Source organism: Adiantum capillus-veneris, chromosome 21 (assembly GCF_014529385.1).
Source record: "Adiantum capillus-veneris isolate H3 chromosome 21, ASM1452938v2, whole genome shotgun sequence".
Taxonomy (NCBI): Eukaryota; Viridiplantae; Streptophyta; class Polypodiopsida; order Polypodiales; family Pteridaceae; genus Adiantum; species Adiantum capillus-veneris.
Window position 1 is genome coordinate 92,477,315 of NC_140951.1, and position 21,493 is coordinate 92,498,807.

The 21,493-nt window shown below is 45.4% G+C and overlaps 1 protein-coding gene across 2 annotated transcripts in view; it reads right to left on the reverse strand.

Moving 5' to 3' along the window:
• Window positions 1–746: 746 nt before the first annotated feature.
• The window catches only part of LOC147431361 (mannosyl-oligosaccharide glucosidase GCS1-like), a 108,297-nt gene continuing 87,550 nt past the window's right edge, over window positions 747–21,493 (reverse strand). For both annotated transcript variants that reach the window (XM_086493964.1, XM_086493965.1), the window contains 15 exons: window positions 16,881–16,963; window positions 16,671–16,781; window positions 5,161–5,285; window positions 4,251–4,358; window positions 4,083–4,156; window positions 3,775–3,897; window positions 3,144–3,211; window positions 2,875–3,015; window positions 2,716–2,766; window positions 2,580–2,636; window positions 2,362–2,514; window positions 2,183–2,274; window positions 1,743–1,852; window positions 1,589–1,652; window positions 747–1,511 (listed from right to left, as the gene is read on the reverse strand). In XM_086493964.1, the coding sequence (XP_086350090.1) occupies window positions 1,373–1,511; window positions 1,589–1,652; window positions 1,743–1,852; window positions 2,183–2,274; window positions 2,362–2,514; window positions 2,580–2,636; window positions 2,716–2,766; window positions 2,875–3,015; window positions 3,144–3,211; window positions 3,775–3,897; window positions 4,083–4,156; window positions 4,251–4,358; window positions 5,161–5,285; window positions 16,671–16,781; window positions 16,881–16,963 (1,499 nt within the window). In that variant the 3' untranslated portion in view covers window positions 747–1,372. The remainder of the gene's footprint in view (window positions 1,512–1,588; window positions 1,653–1,742; window positions 1,853–2,182; window positions 2,275–2,361; window positions 2,515–2,579; window positions 2,637–2,715; window positions 2,767–2,874; window positions 3,016–3,143; window positions 3,212–3,774; window positions 3,898–4,082; window positions 4,157–4,250; window positions 4,359–5,160; window positions 5,286–16,670; window positions 16,782–16,880; window positions 16,964–21,493) is intronic.

The window sequence follows — 21,493 nt, forward strand, 5'->3', positions numbered from 1 at the left end:
CATGTGAGGCTTTGTGCACTTGGTAAGATCTTGAGCTTTCTAGGGCGAAGAGATGGTGGTTTCTTTCTCGGTGCAATTGGTTGTTTAAGATTTTACTAAATGCATGATGAAATTGTGGTCACGAGTGTTGCATTACAATTGCACATGCACAAGAATTAGACAATTCTTTGCATGATGAAGTTTGCGGTTATACTTCATATTTTCTTCTGGAGCTTAGTCTAGCTTCACGAGGTATACATAAAAGTTTTCAATGCAAATGGAGGATATGAGAGGTGAAGTAATTAAACACAAACAAATTAGACGTGACATGCCCTTCAGCAATTACCTTGTTGTTTGGACTCCTATGTTCAGCCTCAACAATCTTAAGAGTTGAGATCTTGCATGCATGCATGTGCATGAAAGGCAAGTAGTCATCTTCAAAGTACTTGTTTTGACCTCTATGGTCTACAAGTGCTGCTTTTTTTTAGATAAAGGAAATTCCTTCATTAAATATCATTTCTTAAAACTCAACAGCAAAGTGAGCTTTGAGTAGCATACTGGTTCACTTTTTCCAAAAAATTAATTAAATCAACCACCCTCCTTTTTTTTTGACAAAAGTGGAATATTAAGATGGCCATTTACCTAGAGTGACATTGTTTAAGCACTTTAAAACAAGGTGTCCGGAGATGGACGTTGGCACTGCCTTTCACTCCAATTATTGAAGAAAGAGAGAGAAGAGAGTCCGAGGGAGAGAAGGAAACGAAGGAGAGAGGGTCAAGCACATAACATAGTTGCTAAGCAAGTGAGAGAACACTAAAATGCGTACACGCATGCCTCGCAAAAAGCTAAAATTCTATCCTTTTGATCTTCATGGCAAGCTCAAACATTTTAGACCTATTCTTTCCTAAATGACATATTGCACTAGCACAATCCATGCCAATGTACCAACTTCCCCAAAAATCGAACGTGGTTATCTGTCTTTTAATCTTATATGCATGTTGAGAATTATTCGATATCTGTCAATTGCCTGATATAAATATCATCCCAAAATTGTTTGAAAAGAGAAACTCTTTTTCATCTCTCTTTCAAATATAGTGGAAAGCTGGAAAAACCATGATTTCCACTTGCTTTGCAGGCGATAAAAAATGCCTAATGTTGCACAGTTTATCAAGATGATGATTGTACCCTCGAACCTTCAGATTGAGGCCCTTTTAGATGGAAGTCTTCATCATCTCATCCTCTGCCATTGAATGCCCGCTGATCATACAACCAGAGCTCAAAAGAGAGGAGCCCCTAGGGTTGACCTTGTCGACGGCTTAAATTCCAAACAGGTGGTAGTCCATCCAATGCTTGGATTGACCTCAAGTGGCTGAGATGCAGAGTACATTGGAGTTCAATATTGTTCTGCCATAACCAAAAGAATTAACGAAGTCCACCCTGTGAATGGATGTGCTCCTTTGCCTCTGCCATTGGCAGCATTGTCATACTGTTCCCATAGATAGCCACTCTCATTGTACGACTCGACGACATTCCTTCAAAGAGAGCTAATGTTAAGCAATTTTTCGTGGAGTAAAAACCATTAAAACAGCCAGTTCAACTCATCACAGACCTTATTAAGTTGTCGCGTAGTTGTGTATAGATTCTCGATGCAGCATCCTTGTACGGTCCCGGTTCTAACATGTCAATGAGAAAAGCCATCAAAGGAGCCCATTATCCATGCCATTGATTACCTTGTGCAACAGTAGACCCTCTACATTTTATACCTTGGGAGTAGCGATGAAGAGCACCAAGGACGAGGTAGTTTATATTGATCCACACAGGGCCTCTCCAGTAAGGCGGATCATGCTCTGTGTTGCGTGCCATGTACATTGAACTGCACAATTGAGCACAGAGACCCCCTTAATGCTGGATGATGCTCAAGAATTGAATCTCAAACTCCACTCTCTTTAGGAAAGGGGTCCTTATGAAAGAAGCATAAGAAGACAACTTGAGCCTTCAAAATAATTTCTAGCCACTACTAATTCCATTGCAATCAACATGCTTGCAGGTTAGCTCCTTTTTGAAAAGGTAGGAGAAATTTTCGACTCAAAAAGGTGTTCTTCTCAACCCTCTATGTGGCTAAGCAGACCATAAAGATGATGCTTGATAAGTCCAAGAAACTTTAATAGTAATGATTGAACCCTGCGCTATTTACAAAGCTCACCTTGTAGTTGCTAGTGATCGAAGTCCATACGCTGTCCATAGCAACTTCTCATCTACAATTAGGTCTAATTGATTCCTGAGCACAGGTGAGTCCTGTAGTTTGTTCACCTTCAGTTAGAGGAATGTCACAAAACTACATGTTGAATCGATACAGCCTTAAAATCCCTTCCCAACACTCACTGCTGGTATTAGCTTCATAATAAATGGAAAGAGGCTGACATATCCAAAGTGGGGAACTAGACGAAGATAAGGATGCCTCTGCACTGAACGAACCAGTTCTTGCCTTACATAGCCAGTCTTTGGATCTTGCCATACCTTCCATGCCAGCTTAACCTACATCCAGAGGCCAAGCCTATGGGATCAACATTGACCAATAAACAGCATAATAGACTGATTACCTTTTCGGTGTGATTTCCAAAGTCGTAATACCTCCCAGAGACCGTATCATAGTGAAGCTATTTTGTGTTCAAAAACAGATAATCAGAAGCTGTTCTTAAAAACATCATTTGAATTAAATGGAAAGTACTTTAATACCTTGTTCAAGAGGTCCATATTTGCTAATTGTTCGGCCATCCTCCTATATTCCTGTCCAAGGCCAGCCATCACAATCAATAGTCTATCTAAAGGTCTTTCTAAATCCTGAAGCATGCAACTTTGGTACCGATAATGCTGGTAGAAGAAAAACACACTTACACCACTGTCTTTGCCCAGTAAGGAGGAGATGCGTAACATAGACTTGGTGGCCAGAACCATCCAGCATCGCAGATCTAGATGCCGTTCATCAGTACTTGGATGAGATGAACGAGGATAATCATCGAGGCCAGAAGAAAGGGTCTAAAGGCAACCATAACAAATTAAATATGGGTCTCATTGCAGTTTCAAAAGTCCTAACTCAAATCTGCATACCAACCTCCACCACAATCATGCTTCATGACATGAACATAAAGAAAATACATAAATACCTTTGCATTGAGCTCTCGATCAGTATCTGCATTTCTTCCATGCCAAAAATAGCTCCCAGGAAGCTTTCCTGAGCGACATGAACACGTCATTGTTTAAGAGGCATTTTGAATAAAAGGATAAATGTCTTCATCGAGATTTTACAACCCCCCCCCCCCCCCCCCCCAACAAAAAAAAAAAACCCCATCTCACAGAAATAAAGCCACAGATTTTCATTACACAAAGTGCATAAGAAGACTACACATTGCCTGTGTTTTCGCAAGTTCGCTAGATTTTACAAATTAAAGAGGATGTGCACAGAAAAGGGTTAATATGTGACTCTCAGAAAACCATCTGCAAACACGTTTTTGCACCCACAACAAAGTATGATTGCAAGAAAAAACCTGCACACTGCCTTACCTTTCAACTGAAAAAGTTGTGAATTTCCAATTGTCCAATTGTAACACAATCACAGAAAATGTCCATGCCTCAGGAACAGCCAATGCCACATCCAAGGAATCTTATACCGTAGGCATGCATCAGACATTTTTTATTTAAGCTGGACAGCATAAGTGAAGACCTTTCCACTTCAAACTGAAGAGCATTGCAGATGTCCATCCTCAAAAGCATTGACACAGTACAGGATTTTCTTACCGACTTGGCTGGTGTTAAACCAGTTGAACCATGCTTGCAGTCTGGGAAAACTTCTTTCCAAAAAAGCACGATCCTCCTCCCCCAACTTAGATGCTGATTCTTCAGATAAAGTGGACAAATAATCTGCATAAACAAGCAAAGGCCTGAGAGAGAGTTTGCAATCACAAAATCCAAGTTGCTGCTGTACAACAATGCTCTTTGCGAAATGAACAGAAAACTAGACATTCGTGAAGTTAGATAAGACCTCCTGATGAGGTGGTAGTTGTTCAGACATTCAACAAAGTAATGGTAAGTGCCAAAGGAGAAACCTTGAATTGCTAAAAACAACGTTGGCGGGTTTGCATTGCTTGTATGCTGTAAAACAAACTCCTCAGGAACCTTGCTGAAAAAAGAAATTATGTATGCTCAGATAAACGAGTGACAACAGCATTGTAAACATGTGGCGGTGCAACAGACTGCAAGTGATTATATTATACCTACGGGATTCCGTTCCAAGTATTTGTTCACGAGGTATCCAACCATCAACATTCATCAAATCAAGCCAATTACCAATAATCTCCATGCTTACCTTCTTATCCCAACGCCTGTGAACATCACAATCAGTAAAAAGTTCCTGTGAGCAGCTGATAACAATACAACTAAATACATAATTTTTGTATGACTGAAACATGCACCACCAAGTTTTGCAGTTGTGGTGCCAATCACCAATTTGCACATTTGACACGGTTGCAAAATTTTCTAAGAAATGCCTAAAATCTAAAGCATGATAAGTATATTTAGAAACAAGAATTGGTTACAATCTCACAAATTTGTCTCATTAGGGTACATCCATGTTTACATAGATAAGGTGCTGCTGCAAAGTGCTATGCAGCCAGATGATTGCCATGCTGATTTGCTGGTAACAATTACATGAATCAGGCAACAGCTTGATTCATAACCATTTTTCTTCTCTAGTATCTAGGACAGCTCCTGAAATGAAATCACAGTTTATATGCACAGTACAAATTGGTATGACAGAGCACCAACATTATAGCCTTTAGGGTTGAAAGGGTTGACAATGAGTGGATTTTGACATGGCAATGAAATCGTATGAGTGGATCGTATGTAAGATAGCCATTTGCACCTTCCCTTCCATGCAAATTTTCAATCTGCTATCATTCTGACAAACATAAAATAAAATTCTCTTCTGCAACAGTTGGTAGCCTAAAGCTCTCATTGCACCTCATGCCTTATGCACTCAAGAAGAGCTTTTGCAACAATGTCATTTTCCATTCAAACTACAACAGATACAAAATCTATCAGGATATAGTCTACAGCTATTATTACACTTCAGCATCACGATGAACCATGAGTTTGCCTTAACGATACACAAACTCAGTTAGAGACCTTATTAGTAGCTGGTGAAAACCTTCATCCCAAAGAAAACCTCGGGGAAACATAGACCGACTGGGAACTGCAGTGTACAGAGCTGAAGGCCAGTAATGCCAGAACCTTTGACTGCTGCTTTCACCCTGCAGGTAAATTTTGGAGCTTATAAGGCAAGTAAAGACTCATCAAAACCGAATGCCTACTCTTTGTTACACACTTTGTTATGAGGACATGAATCAAGAGCATTATTGGTTTAATGAACCACCCTTTCCAAATTAAAAGGACCATCCTCCCTATCCTCTCCATTGTCACTCTCTGCATGCCTTCTCTACTGCAATCCATCCCAGCCTCATCCTGCCTCTCGTAGCCTCCCCCTTGCTACCCTCAAACGCCCTCCCAATGTTGCCACCGCATCCCACCTCGTGTAAGTGTAGATGTTGTTGGGGTATAGGCGCCTGTGCCTTGCCCGGCCGCCCAGAGTCTGGGCGCCCACTGACTTGTATACCTTATACATAGCATAAGTGTATAGGGTGTTGCTCACTCTGATTGAGTCTCCCCACCCATACATCGTGTGTGTGTCTCCTTCTCTCTCTCTCTCTCCGTCTGTGGTGCTCCCCGATCCCCTTCAATTGGTATTAGAGCGACAGGTGTGAGAGCGTAGATGGACGGCTTCGCGATGAACTCGTCGGCTATGGCGGAGAGGTCACATATCTGAGCAAAGAAATAGAGGAGGCTTGTGGGCAGCCATACAGAGGCTTGCAGGAGAGCTCTCAGGAGCTTCCTAGTGCTCAAAGATCAGTCCACAGTTCCTCTACAGATCAGCCCACTGTGTACAGCATCTTCCCTCTTCTCGGCAAGCTTTGCAACAGCTACATCGGCGACAGGTGTAGCAGGGCTACAGTGTCACTTCACAGGACAGTTGGACAGTTGGACAGTTAGTACAGTTGGTCTAGGCTGGTCTAGGCTGTTTCACACTGGACGGACCCTCTGGGCTAGGAGTGACACGTGGCAGTGGCAGGGTACCGACGGTGATCTAGTGGACATCGTGGCCAGGTCACCACATGGCTGACATTTATGAGCCGTTGGTGGCCCTTTATGGTGGTACATATGAGTAGTCGTTTTGGGCCAATTCTATTATCTTGTACGTAGTCGTCTAGAGTGAGTCTATGCACAGAGCACTGCTTCACCATCCCTGCACATCTGAGCCTCGACACCCCATTTGTAACTGTGAGTCCTGGGTTGGAGCTGAGTGTGCTGCCACGCCAGAGTCTGTACATGGTTCTGTGAGATAGTCGAGTCCACATGTTCTGGTCCACTTTGTGTCTTTGTTGTTCTGTTGTTATCCATTGTTTCTGTGTTTCATTCTGTTTGAGTGAGTTTCCATCTGTTGAGTGAGATTGTCACGCACATTGCATTGAAGGGCACCCACATTGTAGAGAGCACGACACATTATCTGCGCTACAGGTACTCTCATTTTGGCGATCACGATGGGACCTCAACTGAAGTCTCACTCTGTTGAGTAGCTGGTTTCTTCGCTTCGCCTGTGCAGCCTGTTGGTCTGGTACAGTTTCACCCTTGACAACTTAATCTAGCTGGTCTAGTCTCTCGCCTTGCTGGTATGGTCCTCTCTCGCCTTGATCCACCCAGTCCTCGTCCTCGTCTAGTCCTTCCTCATCCTGGTCCAGGCCAGGTGGTCTAGTCACTCGCCCTGGTCTAGTAGAGTCTAGACCAATGTTCAACCAAGGGAAGGTTGTCTTGCCCAAGTGAAGGTCTTCTTGCCCAAAGCTTGGTGGGGTTGGCGGTTACTGCATGACACATACAAGGAGGTCATTGGAGCGTCAAAGTGCACTACTGAGTCCTCTGAACTACTGCCATAGACGACGTCAACCCTTGGTGCCCAGTAGAAGCATATTAACCCCATCACCCATACCTACTAATACGGCTACCTCCATTCCTTCGACCGGTTCTACATCCTCCACGTCACCTTCACCGGTAAGGCTCTCCCCCATTTTGTTACAGCAAGCTAGTGAGCAACAGACTCAAGAGCAAGAAGCCATGGAGGAGCTCACAAGTGTTTTGGCAAAGGTGAACATCAAGTTCCCTACCTTTAAAGGTCTCTCCACAGAAGATGCAGACGACCATGCTCGGAGGTTTGTCTCTCTTTGCAGAGGTCGTGGCCTCAACAGAGAAGACGCATACCTGGTGCTCTTCCCGTCCACCTTGGATGGTCTTGCAGATAAATGGTACAGTCAGTTTGCTGAAAACCACTTTACTACTTGGACCATGTTAAGACAGCAGTTCTGTGACGCTTTCCGACCAGGGGATTATCAAGAGAAGATTCTAGATGAGTTGGCCAACCTGTTGCTCCAGCCCAAGGAGACATTTGTAGAGCTCATGACCAGAACAAAGTCCCTGGTCGCCAAGCTGCCTCAGCAACCAGGGGAATTCATGGTGAAGAAGTGGGTAGAGAAGGCTCTGCCTAAGACTTCTCAACAAAAGCTCAGAGAATCTGGAGGACTTTGTTGCTACTGCTACTAGAATAGAAGGAGCAAGAAGGCAGTTCACTGACTCTCCTCGGTTAGATACTGCCCCTGTACTCGTGGACAGTCCATCAGACCCCTTGACTTCTTTACGAAGGCAACTCGAAGCCCTAAAGTTACAGCGGGCCCTTCAAGAAGAGAGATCCTTCTCTCTTAGACAGGAGAAGCCTCCACATCAAGAGGCTTGTGATCAACTTAAAAGAGAGTTAGAAGAGCTCAGGTCTCAGCAGGAGACTTAAGGTTATGGTATGGTGTAGTTCATGCCGCTCTCCAGGACACCCTCCACAGGACTGTCCCCTTCGCTCTTATTGCCACTTCTGCGAAAAATCGGGTCATGAAGATAAGGATTGCTACTATATAAAGGGATTGCACAAAATACAACAAAGTCTTGGTCCTACTCTCCAACAGGGGTTAGCACCAGCATCCAACATGGTTTCCCACTACGGCCATCCCAACTACATGCCACCTTTGCTCTATACCCTTGCTGTCCAAGGTATGTCAAGTACTTTCCCGACTCAAAGTTTTTATAATGCTAATGCCACCTCAACCCCTCAGAGCTTCTACACTTCAGCCTCCAACTCCATGCAGCAACCACCTCATCCCCCGTTTCATCCTTCCAATTGGCCCATACTCTGCTACAGATGCGGAGAATATGGGCATTATCAGAGCAAGTGTCCTTTACCTGAGGAGTCCCCTCCTTGTCGTCATTGCCTTGATTCGAAGGATCACTATAGTAAGGATTGTCCAACGCAAAGGGCATCCACGTCTTCAGGCTCGACTCAGAACCAACAAGATTTCACCTTCCCGAAGATAAACTTGATTACTGTGAACACCGTGCCTCAACCATCACCTGCTACTCATGTGGTTAAGCCACTGCAAGTGGAGGAGCCTGCTAGTGTCCTTACTCGGGCACAAAGAGCAGCTCTTGGTCTCAGTCTGCCCACAGGTCCACCTCACCAGTTCCCACTTCCTCAATCTGGTCTACCTGACCCAAAGGACGAGTCCTTCAAAATTGCTCAGAGCAAACCAACTTCCCTGTTATCTGACATTGATGGAGCCTTCTTGGAAGCAGTGGCTCACTTGGAACAGATTAAGGACCCAAAGGGAGCCCAGTTCGAAGGCGCCAAGCCCATAGCAGAAGCCATCTTGAAAAATACTTTTCAGCAAGTGTCACTATACGACATGCTAAGGCTCGACGCAACACTCAGAAGTGACACCCTGTCAGTCATTCAGTCTCTGTACCCGGGGGCTGGGCCTAGTGGCGGGCACCTCCCTGTACAGCCCTCAGAGTCTTATTTGATTTCCTATCCAACTGCTCCCCTCACCGATTATAAAAGTCCTCGTCTCACTGTATCTATTCTTGAGCACCAGCTATCCGACGTCATCGTTGATGGTGGATCTCGAATCAATTTGATGTCCGAATTCACGATAATGGCCTTAGGTCTACAGCCTACCCGACCTGCTCCTTTCACTGTTACATTGGCCGATCAGAGAACAGTCTACCCAGTGGGCATAGTCGACAAGGTGGCTCTAAAGGTACAAGATTTCACTTTTAACTTGGATTTTGTGGTAGTTAATCTTCCCCAGGTAGAGGGAGGTTATCCCTTGCTGATTGGTAGGCCATGGTTGCGACATACGAAAGCACTTCACGACTGGGGAAACAACGCCATGTGGATACATACTCCTCGCTCCCCGATGCAACCGATTCTTTTAGGAGGTATGGATCCCGTGGTGCAGCAAATTTCTTTGTCAATGGAAACCAACCCTGAACAAGAACAACCTACTACACCTGAAGGGTCAGACGAAGATCTGCTGGAGTGGTTAGAAGCTACCAAATCTATGCCGTGCTATGGAGTCTCTATTCACTCCTTGCCTAGAGATACACCCTCTTCCATTGTTTCCACAATAACTAACCCCAATGAGCCACCTGAGCCAGCTCAAAGGTTGAAGGCCATAGAAGTTACTTTGGATGCGCCCTCGGGGGAAGTCTTTGAATTTGGTGAGCCTATGGAGGAAAATAGAAGTGGGAAGAAATCTCCTCGACAGAAGTTCACCCAACATCAAAAATCAGCCCCATTGGTGTCTGCTTCTCCCAGAACAAAGCTCCCTTTACAGAGCTCGTCCTGCTTGATGAATTCCATTCTCTTTATAGTTGTCCTGCTCATGGTGGCTGCGCTCTGTAGCATCTCCTCTTTCAACCAGGGGACCATGGATTTCATCTACTGCCCTACCCACCCCCTCTCTTACCCTCGCCCCTACCCACCCCCCCTCTTACCCTCGCCCCTACCCACCCCCTTCACCCTCACCCCTACCCCTCCCCACTCTCGCCCCTACCCACCCCCTTCATCCTCGCCCCTACCCTCCCCCTCCCCCCCCTTGCCCCTACCCCTCCCCACTCTCGCCCTACCCACCCCCCTCCTTCACCCTCGCCCCTACCCACCCCCTTCATACTCGCCCCTCCCCCCCCTCGCCCCTACCCCTCACACACACTCGCCCCTACCCAGCCCCCCCCCCCCCCCTCGCCCCTATCCACCCCCTCCCTTTCACTCGCCCCCTATCTATGCTTCCCCACCCCTCTCAGCCTCAACATGTTTTCCCCCCCACTCCGCATCATAGCTGACTCGCAACTTTCACTTGGTTGCCATCCTGGAGCAAGTTTTTCCTCACCCACCCTGCATGATAAGATGGCTCGATGGTTGCCATCCTGTTGCTGCGAAGGCCTTTCTGTTCTGCTATCATGATGGAGCTTAACCCTATAGCTTAACCCTATTTGCGGTGTTACTCGGGCTTATGGTCATCCCACCTTTCGAGAAGAGTGTTGTTGCAAAAAGTGTGGCAAGGTTCATCTACAACTGCAAGCATAGACCAGGTCATTTTCCTATCACTATGGTTAGGGCAGATAAAGATGCATGGAATCAAACTGAGCTTATCTCTTTGCTGGAGAGCATCATTTTTTGCCAATTGGGATTCTTGGATTATGCAATCATACTGAGTCCCGCCTATTCAAAGCTTAAAACGTTTGCAAGCAGTGCAGTGTGTTTAAACTCCACTTTTGGGCCTAGAACCTACTTCAATAAAGATGTACAGATACAGTAACTAATGGTTTTCTTTCACAGTTTTTTCAGTATTCCTCTCACCGGGACGGTGAGCGGTCTTGTGGCGGGCAACCTGTAGAGCAGGGCTACAGTGTCACTTCACAGGACAGGCAGACTGTCACCAGCGTGTGACTACTATCTATCCTTTTTTTTAATTTCTTTCTTAATATCTATTTACTTTCACTTTTTGGAAACACCCCTCGGGAAATCTAACTGCCCTGCATTGCATAGCTAGTGTGGAACTGTCCAGAGGGAGTCCAGGCCTGAGGGCAAAAGAGCACTAAAGTTGGACAAGGACTATGGTTAGCCAAGTGGGGTCATTGACTAGCCATACTGGAATCTTTTGTTACAGAGGCTACATTTCAGTTCTGGGTGTGGCTGCAGTGTACAAAGAGGGTCGGATGACCTAGAAAGATACAATGGCAGCATCTCCTAAAATTTATTTTGGGACCTGAAAATGTGTTTGCGTCATTACCTCCGGAATGACAAGGAGAACATTTTCTTACTCTGCCGTGAAGTCAACTGGGCAACCGGTTGGGAGATTTTTAGGCGGCAACCCCGAAACGGGAAAATGCTTGTAAATGTGCCAAGTGGCACCTTCTGGTGCACTTTCCTCATGCAACAAGAAGTGGCGCTGAATTTTAAGCTGGGAGAGGCTCATTTTCAGTTTTGTCACAGGTTAAGAGCTATGGAGTGCTTGCTTTCCCTCTTATGCACAGTGCGATGCCAGGAGTGATGCCCTGCACGCTACGCACTGCCCTCTCTCCCCCCTTTGGCAGTATGTTATGCCCCACTAGTGGGCTCTTCATTTGACCAATGTACAGTTGTGTGGGTTCATGCGCGATTGCCGAGGCAAGAGCCTCTTGCACAGGTACTAGATTCGCTAGCGGCTAATCCCCCGCAGATACAGGTGATTCGGAGAGGTTTCACGCTCGAAATCTCGTCCGATTCAAAGGGCAAGTAGCCCTATAGGTGCGGGAGCTCGAGGACTTGCTACGGATGCGACCGGCACGCGAAACGGAGCCCGAAACAGTAAATTACAGCCTGCTGTGTATTTTTGCAGGTTTAGGGTTTTGGCCCTAAACGGACCCTAATACCCCCAGGAGGTTCGGGGACGCGAGGGGACCGCTGTACAGGTGATCTAGCGCATTTTCAAGGCTGAAAACAGAGAATTCAACGTGCTGCAGATACTCGCCAGGTTTTGCAAAGTGCCCGTATGCGTCGGGAAAGTCAGTCAATGCGTGGGAATACTCACTGTGAAGGGTCCTAGTACGGTTATGCTACCGAAATCAGGCCGGAACAGTTGAAATTCAGCCAAGTGTGTGCGGGGCAGCTTGTAGGGATCCACAATGTTTATTCCCTCTTTTGAACAATAAAGAAATACCGAAAGGGGCGCCTAAGTTAGGGGCCAATCTGGTGTCGGTCTACTCATACAGGTGCAATCTAGCAGCCTGTATCCCTCTCCCCTTTGTTGTGTCTTGAAAGTACAGGTAAAGTGGACGACAAATTAAATGGGTGAAAGCTAAATCAAGGTTTGAAGTAAAGTCTACCGCCCTTTTTGGATTGAACAGGCCGGTTTCACAGACAGTTGGACAGTTAGTACAGTTGGTCTAGGCTGTTTCACACTGGACGGATCCTCTGGGCTGGGAGTGACACGTGGCAATGGCAGGGTACCAACGGTGATCTAGTGGAGATCGTCGCCAGGTCACCACATGGCTAACATTTATGAGCCGTTGATGGCCCTTTATGGTGGTACATATGAGTAGTCGTTTTGGGCCAATTCTATTATCTTGTACGTAGTCGTCTAGAGTGAGTCTATACACAGAGCACTGCTTCACCATCCCTGCACATCTGAGCCTCGACACCCCATTTGTAACTGTGAGTCCTGGGCTGGAGCTGAGTGTGCTGCCACGCCGGAGTCTGTACATGGTTCTTTGAGATAGTCGAGTCCACATGTTCTAGTCCACTGTTGTGTCTCTGTTGTTCTGTTGTTATCCATTGTTTCTATGTTTCATTCTGTTTGAGTGAGTTTCCATCTGTCGAGTGAGATTGTCACGCACATTGCACTGAGGGGCACCCACACTGTAGAGAGCATGACACATTATCCGCGCTACAACAGGTTGGAGCTTGGAGCTTCCATAGACATGGAAGCATTGTGAGATTGATGCATTCAGCTCACGCATCGAGGTGGGAAGTGAGTTTGAGCCTTTCTATGAGCTCAAAGAAGCATAGAAGAAAGTCGTTCAGTTTTTGACAGTTTGACAACAGTCTACTGTTTTGCTCATAACTTGAGCTACAAAGCTCCGATTCCAAAACTTTTTGGTTCAAAACGGAGCTGGCTTCAAGCTCTACGACTTTGTAGAAGGAATCGTTTTCTGATTCCGAGTGCAGGTGGGTCTGAAATTAAAAACACAGAGACTGTTTTTCAGGACAGTTTTGGGCTCTGTTGTTTTCTTTGTTGCAGACAGCTTACCCGTGCACACTGCAGGTAGCTGGCACATATGAGGTGTTACAAGATCGGGTTTGATTCCCAGGTACAGGTTGAGTCTAGTACTCCCACAGGTGTTGCCAGCTGCAGTTGAGTGGTTCTTCTGCAGTGTTGTGGCTTGCATACATGGTCTTTGAGCGGGTAATGCTCTATGTATGCTTATGTGGTGAGCAGTAGATCTTGTGAGCAAGTGCAGAGGTTGGTTGTGGATGGCATGTATGGTCACCTGTGGTACTCTTTGTGAGCATTTGTTGGACACATGTTTGCAGAGCTTATGCATGTATGTTGAGTGTAGTTTGATGCGCATTGATTGCTCATTGTATTGAGCTTGCAGGACAATGGTTATTTTGTGTTGATAGCCATTGTGCGTCGAAACTCTGGCGAAATTTTCCCAGGAGTTTTATGCGCATCATTTATGCGATCTAGGTAGAGATTGTGGGTTGCACTCAGCATTTGCGTGCGGTGTTCTCTGCAGGTGGGAGATTTGTGCGTGTGTATGCATCGATACCGCACAGTGTGGGCTTGGTGATTAGCTCACGGTTTGATAGGCGTACAGTTATCTTGGCACACTCACAGGAGTGAATATTGTGATGTATGCTTGTGTGGCTACGAGCTAGGTAGCCAGATTCGAGCAGTAATGGCTTGAGTTTTTTCAGCAGGTTTCAGCTACAGGTTTACAAGTTACAAGCAGGTTTGAGGGCTTATTTGGGTGCTGAATTTTCAGCCATTGTTTCCTCTTTGCAAGTGTCCATGTATGGCTCAGTTGTAGGCTGATCTGGGACACGTTTGTGACTTGTTTATGCAGCTGTTTAAGAGCTGAATTTTGGGGCTGATTTGCAGCCATATTTTACAGCCATACAGGAGCTTGGTTTACTCTACAGGAGCCTCGTACACTTGGCATTTGGGATTTGCATCATTGCCATTTGTGGAGCACAGTGTGGTTACACTACTGCAAGAGATTTTATACGTGGATTCGCATGAGCATTGTAGGTGCTGGTGAGCTCTTTTTTTGAGAGCATTTTCTCGTTGCAGGTTGCTTCTTTTGGATTAGTTGAGTGCATTTCATTGCTACCGTACCTAGAGTAGAGTTACAGCTCTTGGTTATTTTTGACATTCACTTATAGAAGTCAATATGTGTGAGACTTTCGAGTCTAGGACAATGACTCATGAGAGACGGCGTTCTCGTTCGTGTCGACACTTGAGATGTTGGCATTGTGGTCACACAGGGCACATAAGACGGCGATGCTTTCGTCGTATGAGACAGCACAGGAGACAGGCTAGTCTCAAGGATGCAGTAGATGCTATAGGCTCCGTTGACTTGACAGTTGAGGATCAGATACAGTGTCTGAGTACCCTAGTGATAGTGAGGTCACATTTGCTTCCTGTATTACTCCTAATTTTTTGACGTCTGAGGATAGTGCACTTCTTTTTGCAGTGGGTGCTAGACAGGAATGCTACTTTTCATGTCTCTCTGTATCGTGACTGGTTCAGTAGCTATTCTAGCAGAGTGCATGGTACTGTGCGATTGGCAGATGGGTCACTGCATGAGATTGCTGGTTCAGGAGATGTGAGACTGTCATTACCGAGCGGTGCATCGTACATACTCAGAGATGTGCGTCATGTGCCAGATTTGACGATGAGTTTGATCTCCGTTGGTCACCTCACGGATAGTGGATGTCGGGTATCACTGCTTGAGCGATCTTTTGCGTTGCATTTGGGTTCGCTAGTGATTGTGAGAGGTGCTAGAGTTGGCACATGGTACCCATTGCACGTAGTACTGGTGCGAAATGGTCGAGTCTCAATCTTGTTACAGCCATGCAGAGAGCGCGAGACCCGGACAGTCTCTTTTGCTCATGGGTTGCAGGGTGCTTTGCATGGAGTGCAGAGTAGTGAGTTCGTTGTGCACACAGTTGGGGCACGACTTGAGCAGTCACACAGAGAGGTGACAGAGTCAGACATGCATGCTTTGCTAGTGACTGAGCAAAGCAGAGAGTCAGTTGTGCAAGATACTTCTATGCAGGATAGACAGGTAGAGCGGTCTTGCTCTAGTGAGTCCCGACAGGAGGACGTTGTGCAAGAGTCTATGCATACGGAGTTAGAGAATGAGAGCTCTAGTGAGTCGCAACAGATTGAGTGGTCATGTTTGCAGTGGATGATTGCAGAGGAAGCTCAGATGTCAGCGATTATGCAGTCATTCCTTTCTATGCTCGACAGTGAGCATGGGAATATAGTTGTGCAAGATATGTCTTCCAGCAGACACCTAGAGCAGCTGGTTTGCTCTGAGGTTGCACGACAGGTTGATGCGTCTTTTGCGGACAGTCAGGAGATGAATGTGGCTGACACGCCTTGTCAGTCAGAGATGCCTATTGCCAGAGATATATATGTTGATGCATGCTCCGTAGAGCTAGCAGGGCCCACTAGCATTGCATCGGCATTCGGTGGTCTCATGTATGAGATGTTGATCTTGAGACCGGATATCGCAGCTGCAGTGGGAGCATTTGTAGTTGGGGTTGTCAGTCGTTTGTTGACTGATGATGGCATAGTGCACGAGGAAGATATGCAGGTATTGCGTACATACTTGCAGTACGTGTGCGGTACGTCTAGTGGTGTATGGACTTACAAGGGAGCAGGACAGCTGGATGCACACGATCACAGCCAGCCAATGGGCATCGGTTGAGAGCGATTTTCTCTCGCCTTTTGTAGTCTTTAGACTAGGTTCCCTTGCTTAAAGGCACATTCGCCTTTAAGTGGGAGGTTGTTGGGGTATAGGCGCCTATGCCTTGCCCGGCCGCCCAAAGTCTGGGCACCCACTGACTTGTATACCTTATACATAGCATAAGTGTATAGGGGGCTGCTCACTCTGATTGAGTCTCCCCACCCATACATCGTGTGTGTGTCTCCTTCTCTCTCTCTCTCTCTCTCCGTCTGTGGTGCTCCCCGATCCCCTTCAGATGTGCAAGCGTGCTGATGTGAGAAGGTTGAAGGAGCACCTAGGATGCATCTACTCCATTTTGCAACAAACACAGCTCTCAAAGTAAGCAATCCAAAATTTAAAATTCTGACGGCATATTCATATTTCTTGTCAAAACAAATGAAGGCAGAGTATGCCGTTTGACAAGGATCTCAATGCAAAGTAGCAACAATTGCAAACACTGACAACTCAAATACTTTGTGGTCATGTTTCACATCTTTAACATTCACCACATGCCCAAAGTGAATAAGACTAAGCCTCACATGAATCCCTTGAAGCATTGATCAAAATGTATATGTATGCAAAATGAATCCTTGAAGCATTGATCAAAATGTATATGTCTATGTATATGTATGCATCTCCATAGCCAGTGTCCATGCACTTTCCCATGCCAAGGTAAACACTTCAAAATTTTGAAGAACAACTTTTCTTACTTCCGAAACAGATGGAACTGCAATACGAGATCGCCCATAAAAATATCCAATACCACCAAGCATATTGCTTAATGCTGCCATACCAGCCTCCACATACCTATCATCAAATCCCTGTAAACACATGTATTAGCAAATAGGTTAGAACCAACTAATGACTCTTTTGCAGTAAAACAAACTCCAGGAGTATAAAAACCTTAACCATGATCCCACCTTTTCTTTTAAGCAAAATGTTTGTTCGAACTGCTTCTCAAATGAGGTTTCCCGTTCACCTAATTCGTTGTTCAAACTGAGACCTGCAAAAAGCCACAAATTGCAATCATTGAACAAGCTTATCTTCTTGAAATTCCATTCAAATCAGGGACCTCTGGCTTCTCTAAGCTAGCTGACAGAACATGTAAAAAGAAGTTTGTTTGCTTTATCTTGAGAAAAGCTGTTTCTGACCTAGCCAGTGAAATGCACAATAGTTACCGAATGCTAAAAGAAGTAATATAAGGACTTTGGGTTGAAAAACAAGAAGGGCTTATACAACTCTCCTCATTTCCTGATTGGTGTATCAAAATTAGGAGAAAAAGAAACTCCTAAGATTTAGATTCATGCAGAAAAAAGCTTAGAAGGTAGAAATAACCTTTATCAGGAGCTCTAAAATGTGAAAATCAATTCAAAGGCCAACTACTACGAGGGCTCCTATATCAGTCTAGAGACCTTGTTGTGATACCACCTTCCTGAAGAGGTGACAAAATCCCATGAACCGCCCAATGGTTCACTAGGCAAACTCAGTATCCTGCTGCTCTATAGCATACCTGCATTCTGCTCTCAAATTTTCTCAAGAGAGAAAAAACTGCCGATCTTGTTTTATCTATGGTACTAGTGCCCAGATGCCTTTGCTCATGCACAGACCTGGTATGTGTGTTGTTGTTTGGAGCCTTTATTCATTAAATTGAGAAAGAAGAGACATAATAAATCAATCACCTTGTCTCTCTTTGATAGGTCATGCATAGAAGGGTTTCACCAAAAAGTTAATATGTCATAAAATCTAATATCTAACCAACCCAAATGATTTTCTCATATTAAACTGATCATCTAAAGTGGGAGAATAAACGGGAACAAGGGTTAAAGTATAGACATGTGCTTCTGGATCTATCTCAACACGGGGCCAAGGTTAAAGGGGTCCAAATGAGAGATGATCTGTCAAAGAGCAAGGCTAGCTAATGGAGCTTAGAGACCTTAGGGTTAGCTTCATTAAAGACCTCCAATGGTTAAGTGTTAAAAGTCCTTTGACCTTAGGCAAGCTAGGGCTGTGCTTGAGGTGGGAACCCGGCCAAGCTAGAGGTGCTTGCTGTCACGAGGACGTGGCAATTGCTAACCTTAGTTGTTGGTTTCTTTCCAATGATTTTTGTTTAATTTTTGAGACCCTCCTTTTGAAGTTGCAAATGGTCGGACATTGTATGGCCAATGTGAACGGTAGTATCACCCGCAGACGGGAAGTTGGTCGGCAGTGGAACTTGTAATGTAAAAGGATGTCTTGGCTCAGTTCAAGATCATGTAGGTCCCCCCGTCACACTTAGCAGTTGGTGGATACTAGGAAGTGAACTCAATAAAAGCATAAAGTCAAGGTGGGATCACCAACAGAAAGTATCCAACAGTTGGGCCACATTGCACTTTTGGATGCGGTTCCAATGAGGATAGATGGTCAGATGACAAGTGGGAGCCCAACGGAAACATCTCCTAAAAATTAGGGAACTACTATTTTGGGCCATGAAATTTGTTCGCATCATTACCTCCGGAATGACAAGGGGAACATTCTATTGCTCTGCTGCAAAGTCAACTAATGCACGAGTTGAAAGATTTTTAAGCAGGAAGCCCAATGCGGGAAAATTGCATGTATGAGTGCCAAGTGGCACTTTTTGGTCAATTTACCAAGTCTGGGAGAACAAAACTCGTAACTGACTCTTTGGGGCAATTTTGGAGGCTGTTAACTCTGATTTTCAACCATTTCTCTCCATTTTTGAGCTTCCCATACTTTACCTAGGTCCAAGGAGCTCATTTTCAGCATTGGAAGGCATCAGATGCGTGTTTACAGGGCTGTTTTGCTGCGTTTTCAGCAATATGCAGGTTTTGGCAGCCATGGAAATCTTCTCCTTTTTGAATCTATTTGTTCACAGATGCATTACAGGTCAAGCACAGAAGAGGGGGCGCTCGATTTATGCTGGGGGGATGCTTCATTGAGAACCTGTCATCACAGGTTAAGAGCTATGGTGTGCTTGCTTTTCTCTCTATGTACAGTGTGGTGCTAGGAGTGATGACCTGCACACTACACACTGCTCTCTCTCTCCCCTACGTGCAATTATGTGATGCCCCACAAGAGGGCTCTTCATTTGACTGATGTACAGCTGTGTGGTTTCATGCTTTTGTGCTGAGGCAAGAGCCTCCTTGAGCAGGAATAGGGGTAGCTAATTGCTACTCCAAAGCAGGCACCAGTGAGGGTCATAACCTCACCGTACAGGTGCGTTCTCAGCCCTGTGTATGCGCTGTAAATTGACTGTTTTTCAGCCATACGGACGCCAAAACCATTGGGAATAGTGCCCCACTGGCAGAGGACAGTTAGGGGACTGTTTGGGGCTGAAAACAGGGCAAAGACCAGTAAATAGTGTGCTGAATTTACTGTTTTGGGCAGGAATTAGAGGGTTATGCCAGTGGAAGTGGGTTCCAACAGGGGAATTGGTTTCGCGCAAGTTTTGGGGCTCTTATGCTGCCAAAATTTGGCCAAATCACGTAGTATCTAGTGTGATACAGGTAAAGGATTCCTAGGACCTTACTTTGTAATTTTCCCTCTCAAAGAATAAAGAAATACCGAAAGGGGCGCCGATTTTGGGGCCTACAAGTTGTCGGCGTCTGCTCGGGGCATTCTAGCTTCCGAGCCGTGTGTGTATTCAAGTGTTAATTCCCGTCGCAGATTCTCTTTGCAAAGTGTTCTGTGTGTGTGTCTAAAGTAAAGAATTTCGGGTGAAAGCCAACGCCTACCGCCCCACGGGCCGGTTCCAAGGTTCCGTTGCCGGGACATCAATCACTTTTTCCTCAAGAAGTGAGCCTCGGTTGTTTTGGGTAAAGATAGAGAGTACATGAACGCGGGAATACACTATGGCCGACAAAGGGAAGGGCATTATGGAAGAGGGTTCCTCTTCGAAGGACAGAAAGGAAATTTTGCATGTACGCCCTGCTAAAAAGCGGTCAAATTAGGACTGATTTTCTGCTGCGTTTTTAGGGTTTGCAAGTATGAACCAAGATGAGATAGGGAGAGGTCTCACGGTGGTAGATTGGCCACTAGATCTCCTGCGGGAGTGATGTGGGTTTGCCAAGTGACACGCTACTTGCCGATTCTTTGAGGCGATTGCTTGGATTCTATGACGCATTGGTAAATCATCTTCAAATTTGAGCTTGCTTGGTCATGGGTGGTACTTCAGTGTTGTGGAATTATGCTCGTTTGCAGAGGCAAGAGCCTTTTGCACACGTAAAAAGTTAAGGGACAGGTTGCAAGATGCTATGTGGTGAAGTTCAAGAACTATCCACCTATTGATGCAAAGTGGATGGAAGAGCATGAACTGTCAGAGTCACCAAATGAATGGTCTCATTAAGCCATTTGTATCTATGTGTTACGACCTTTCTTGCTGATACATGCGATGATAAAAGAGTGCTAACAACACAAGATCATCAGTGGTATGTATTTATGGTTGCAATCGAGGACGTTTGCAATTTCAAGAGGGGGGTATGTCACGTGGACGTGGCAATTGCTAACCTTAGTTGTTGGTTTCTTTTCAATGATTTTTGTTTTATTTTTGAGACCCTCTTTTTGAAGTTGCAAATGGTCGGACATTGTATGGCCAATGTGAACGGTAGTTTCACCCGCAGACGGGAAGTTGGTCGGCACTGGAACTCGTAAAGTAAAAGGATGTCTAGGCTCAGTTCAAGATCATGTAGGTCCCCTCGTCGCACTTAGCAAGTTGGTGGATACTAGGAAGCGAACTCAATAAAGGCATAAAGTCAAGCTAGCATCACCAACAGAAAGTATCCAACAGTTGGGCCACATTGCACTTTTGGATGCGGTTCCAATGAGGATAGATGATCAGATGACCAGTGGGAGCCCAACGGAAACATCTCCTAAAAATTAGGGAACTGCTATTTTGGGCCATGAAATTTGTTCGCGTCATTACCTCCGGAATGACAAGGGGAACATTCTATTGCTCTGCTGCAAAGTCAACTGATGCACCAGTTGAGAGATTTTTAAGCAGGAAGCCCAATGCGGGAAAATTGCATATGAGTGCCAAGTGGCACTTTTTGCTCAATTTACCAAGACTGGGAGAACAGAACTCGTAACTGACTCTTTGGAGCAATTTTGGAGGCTGTTAACTCTAATTTTCAGCCATTTCTCTCCATTTTTGAGCTTCTCATACTTTACCTAGGTCCAAGGAGCTCATTTTCAGCATTGGAAGGCATCAAATGCGTGTTTACAGGGCTGTTTTGCTGCGTTTTCAATGATATGCAGGTTTTGGCAGCCATGGAAATCTTCCCCTTTTTGCATCTATTTGTTCACAGATGCATTACAGGTCAAGCAAAGAAGAGGGGGCGCTCGATTTATGATGGGGGGATGCTTCATTGAGAACCTATCACAGGTTAAGAGCTATGGAGTGCTTGCTTTCCTCTCCATGTATAGTGTGGTGCTAGGAGTGATGACCTACACACTACACACTGCTCTCTCTCTCCCCTACGTGCAATTATGTGATGCCCCACAAGAGGGCTCTTCATTTGACTGATGTACAGCTATGTGG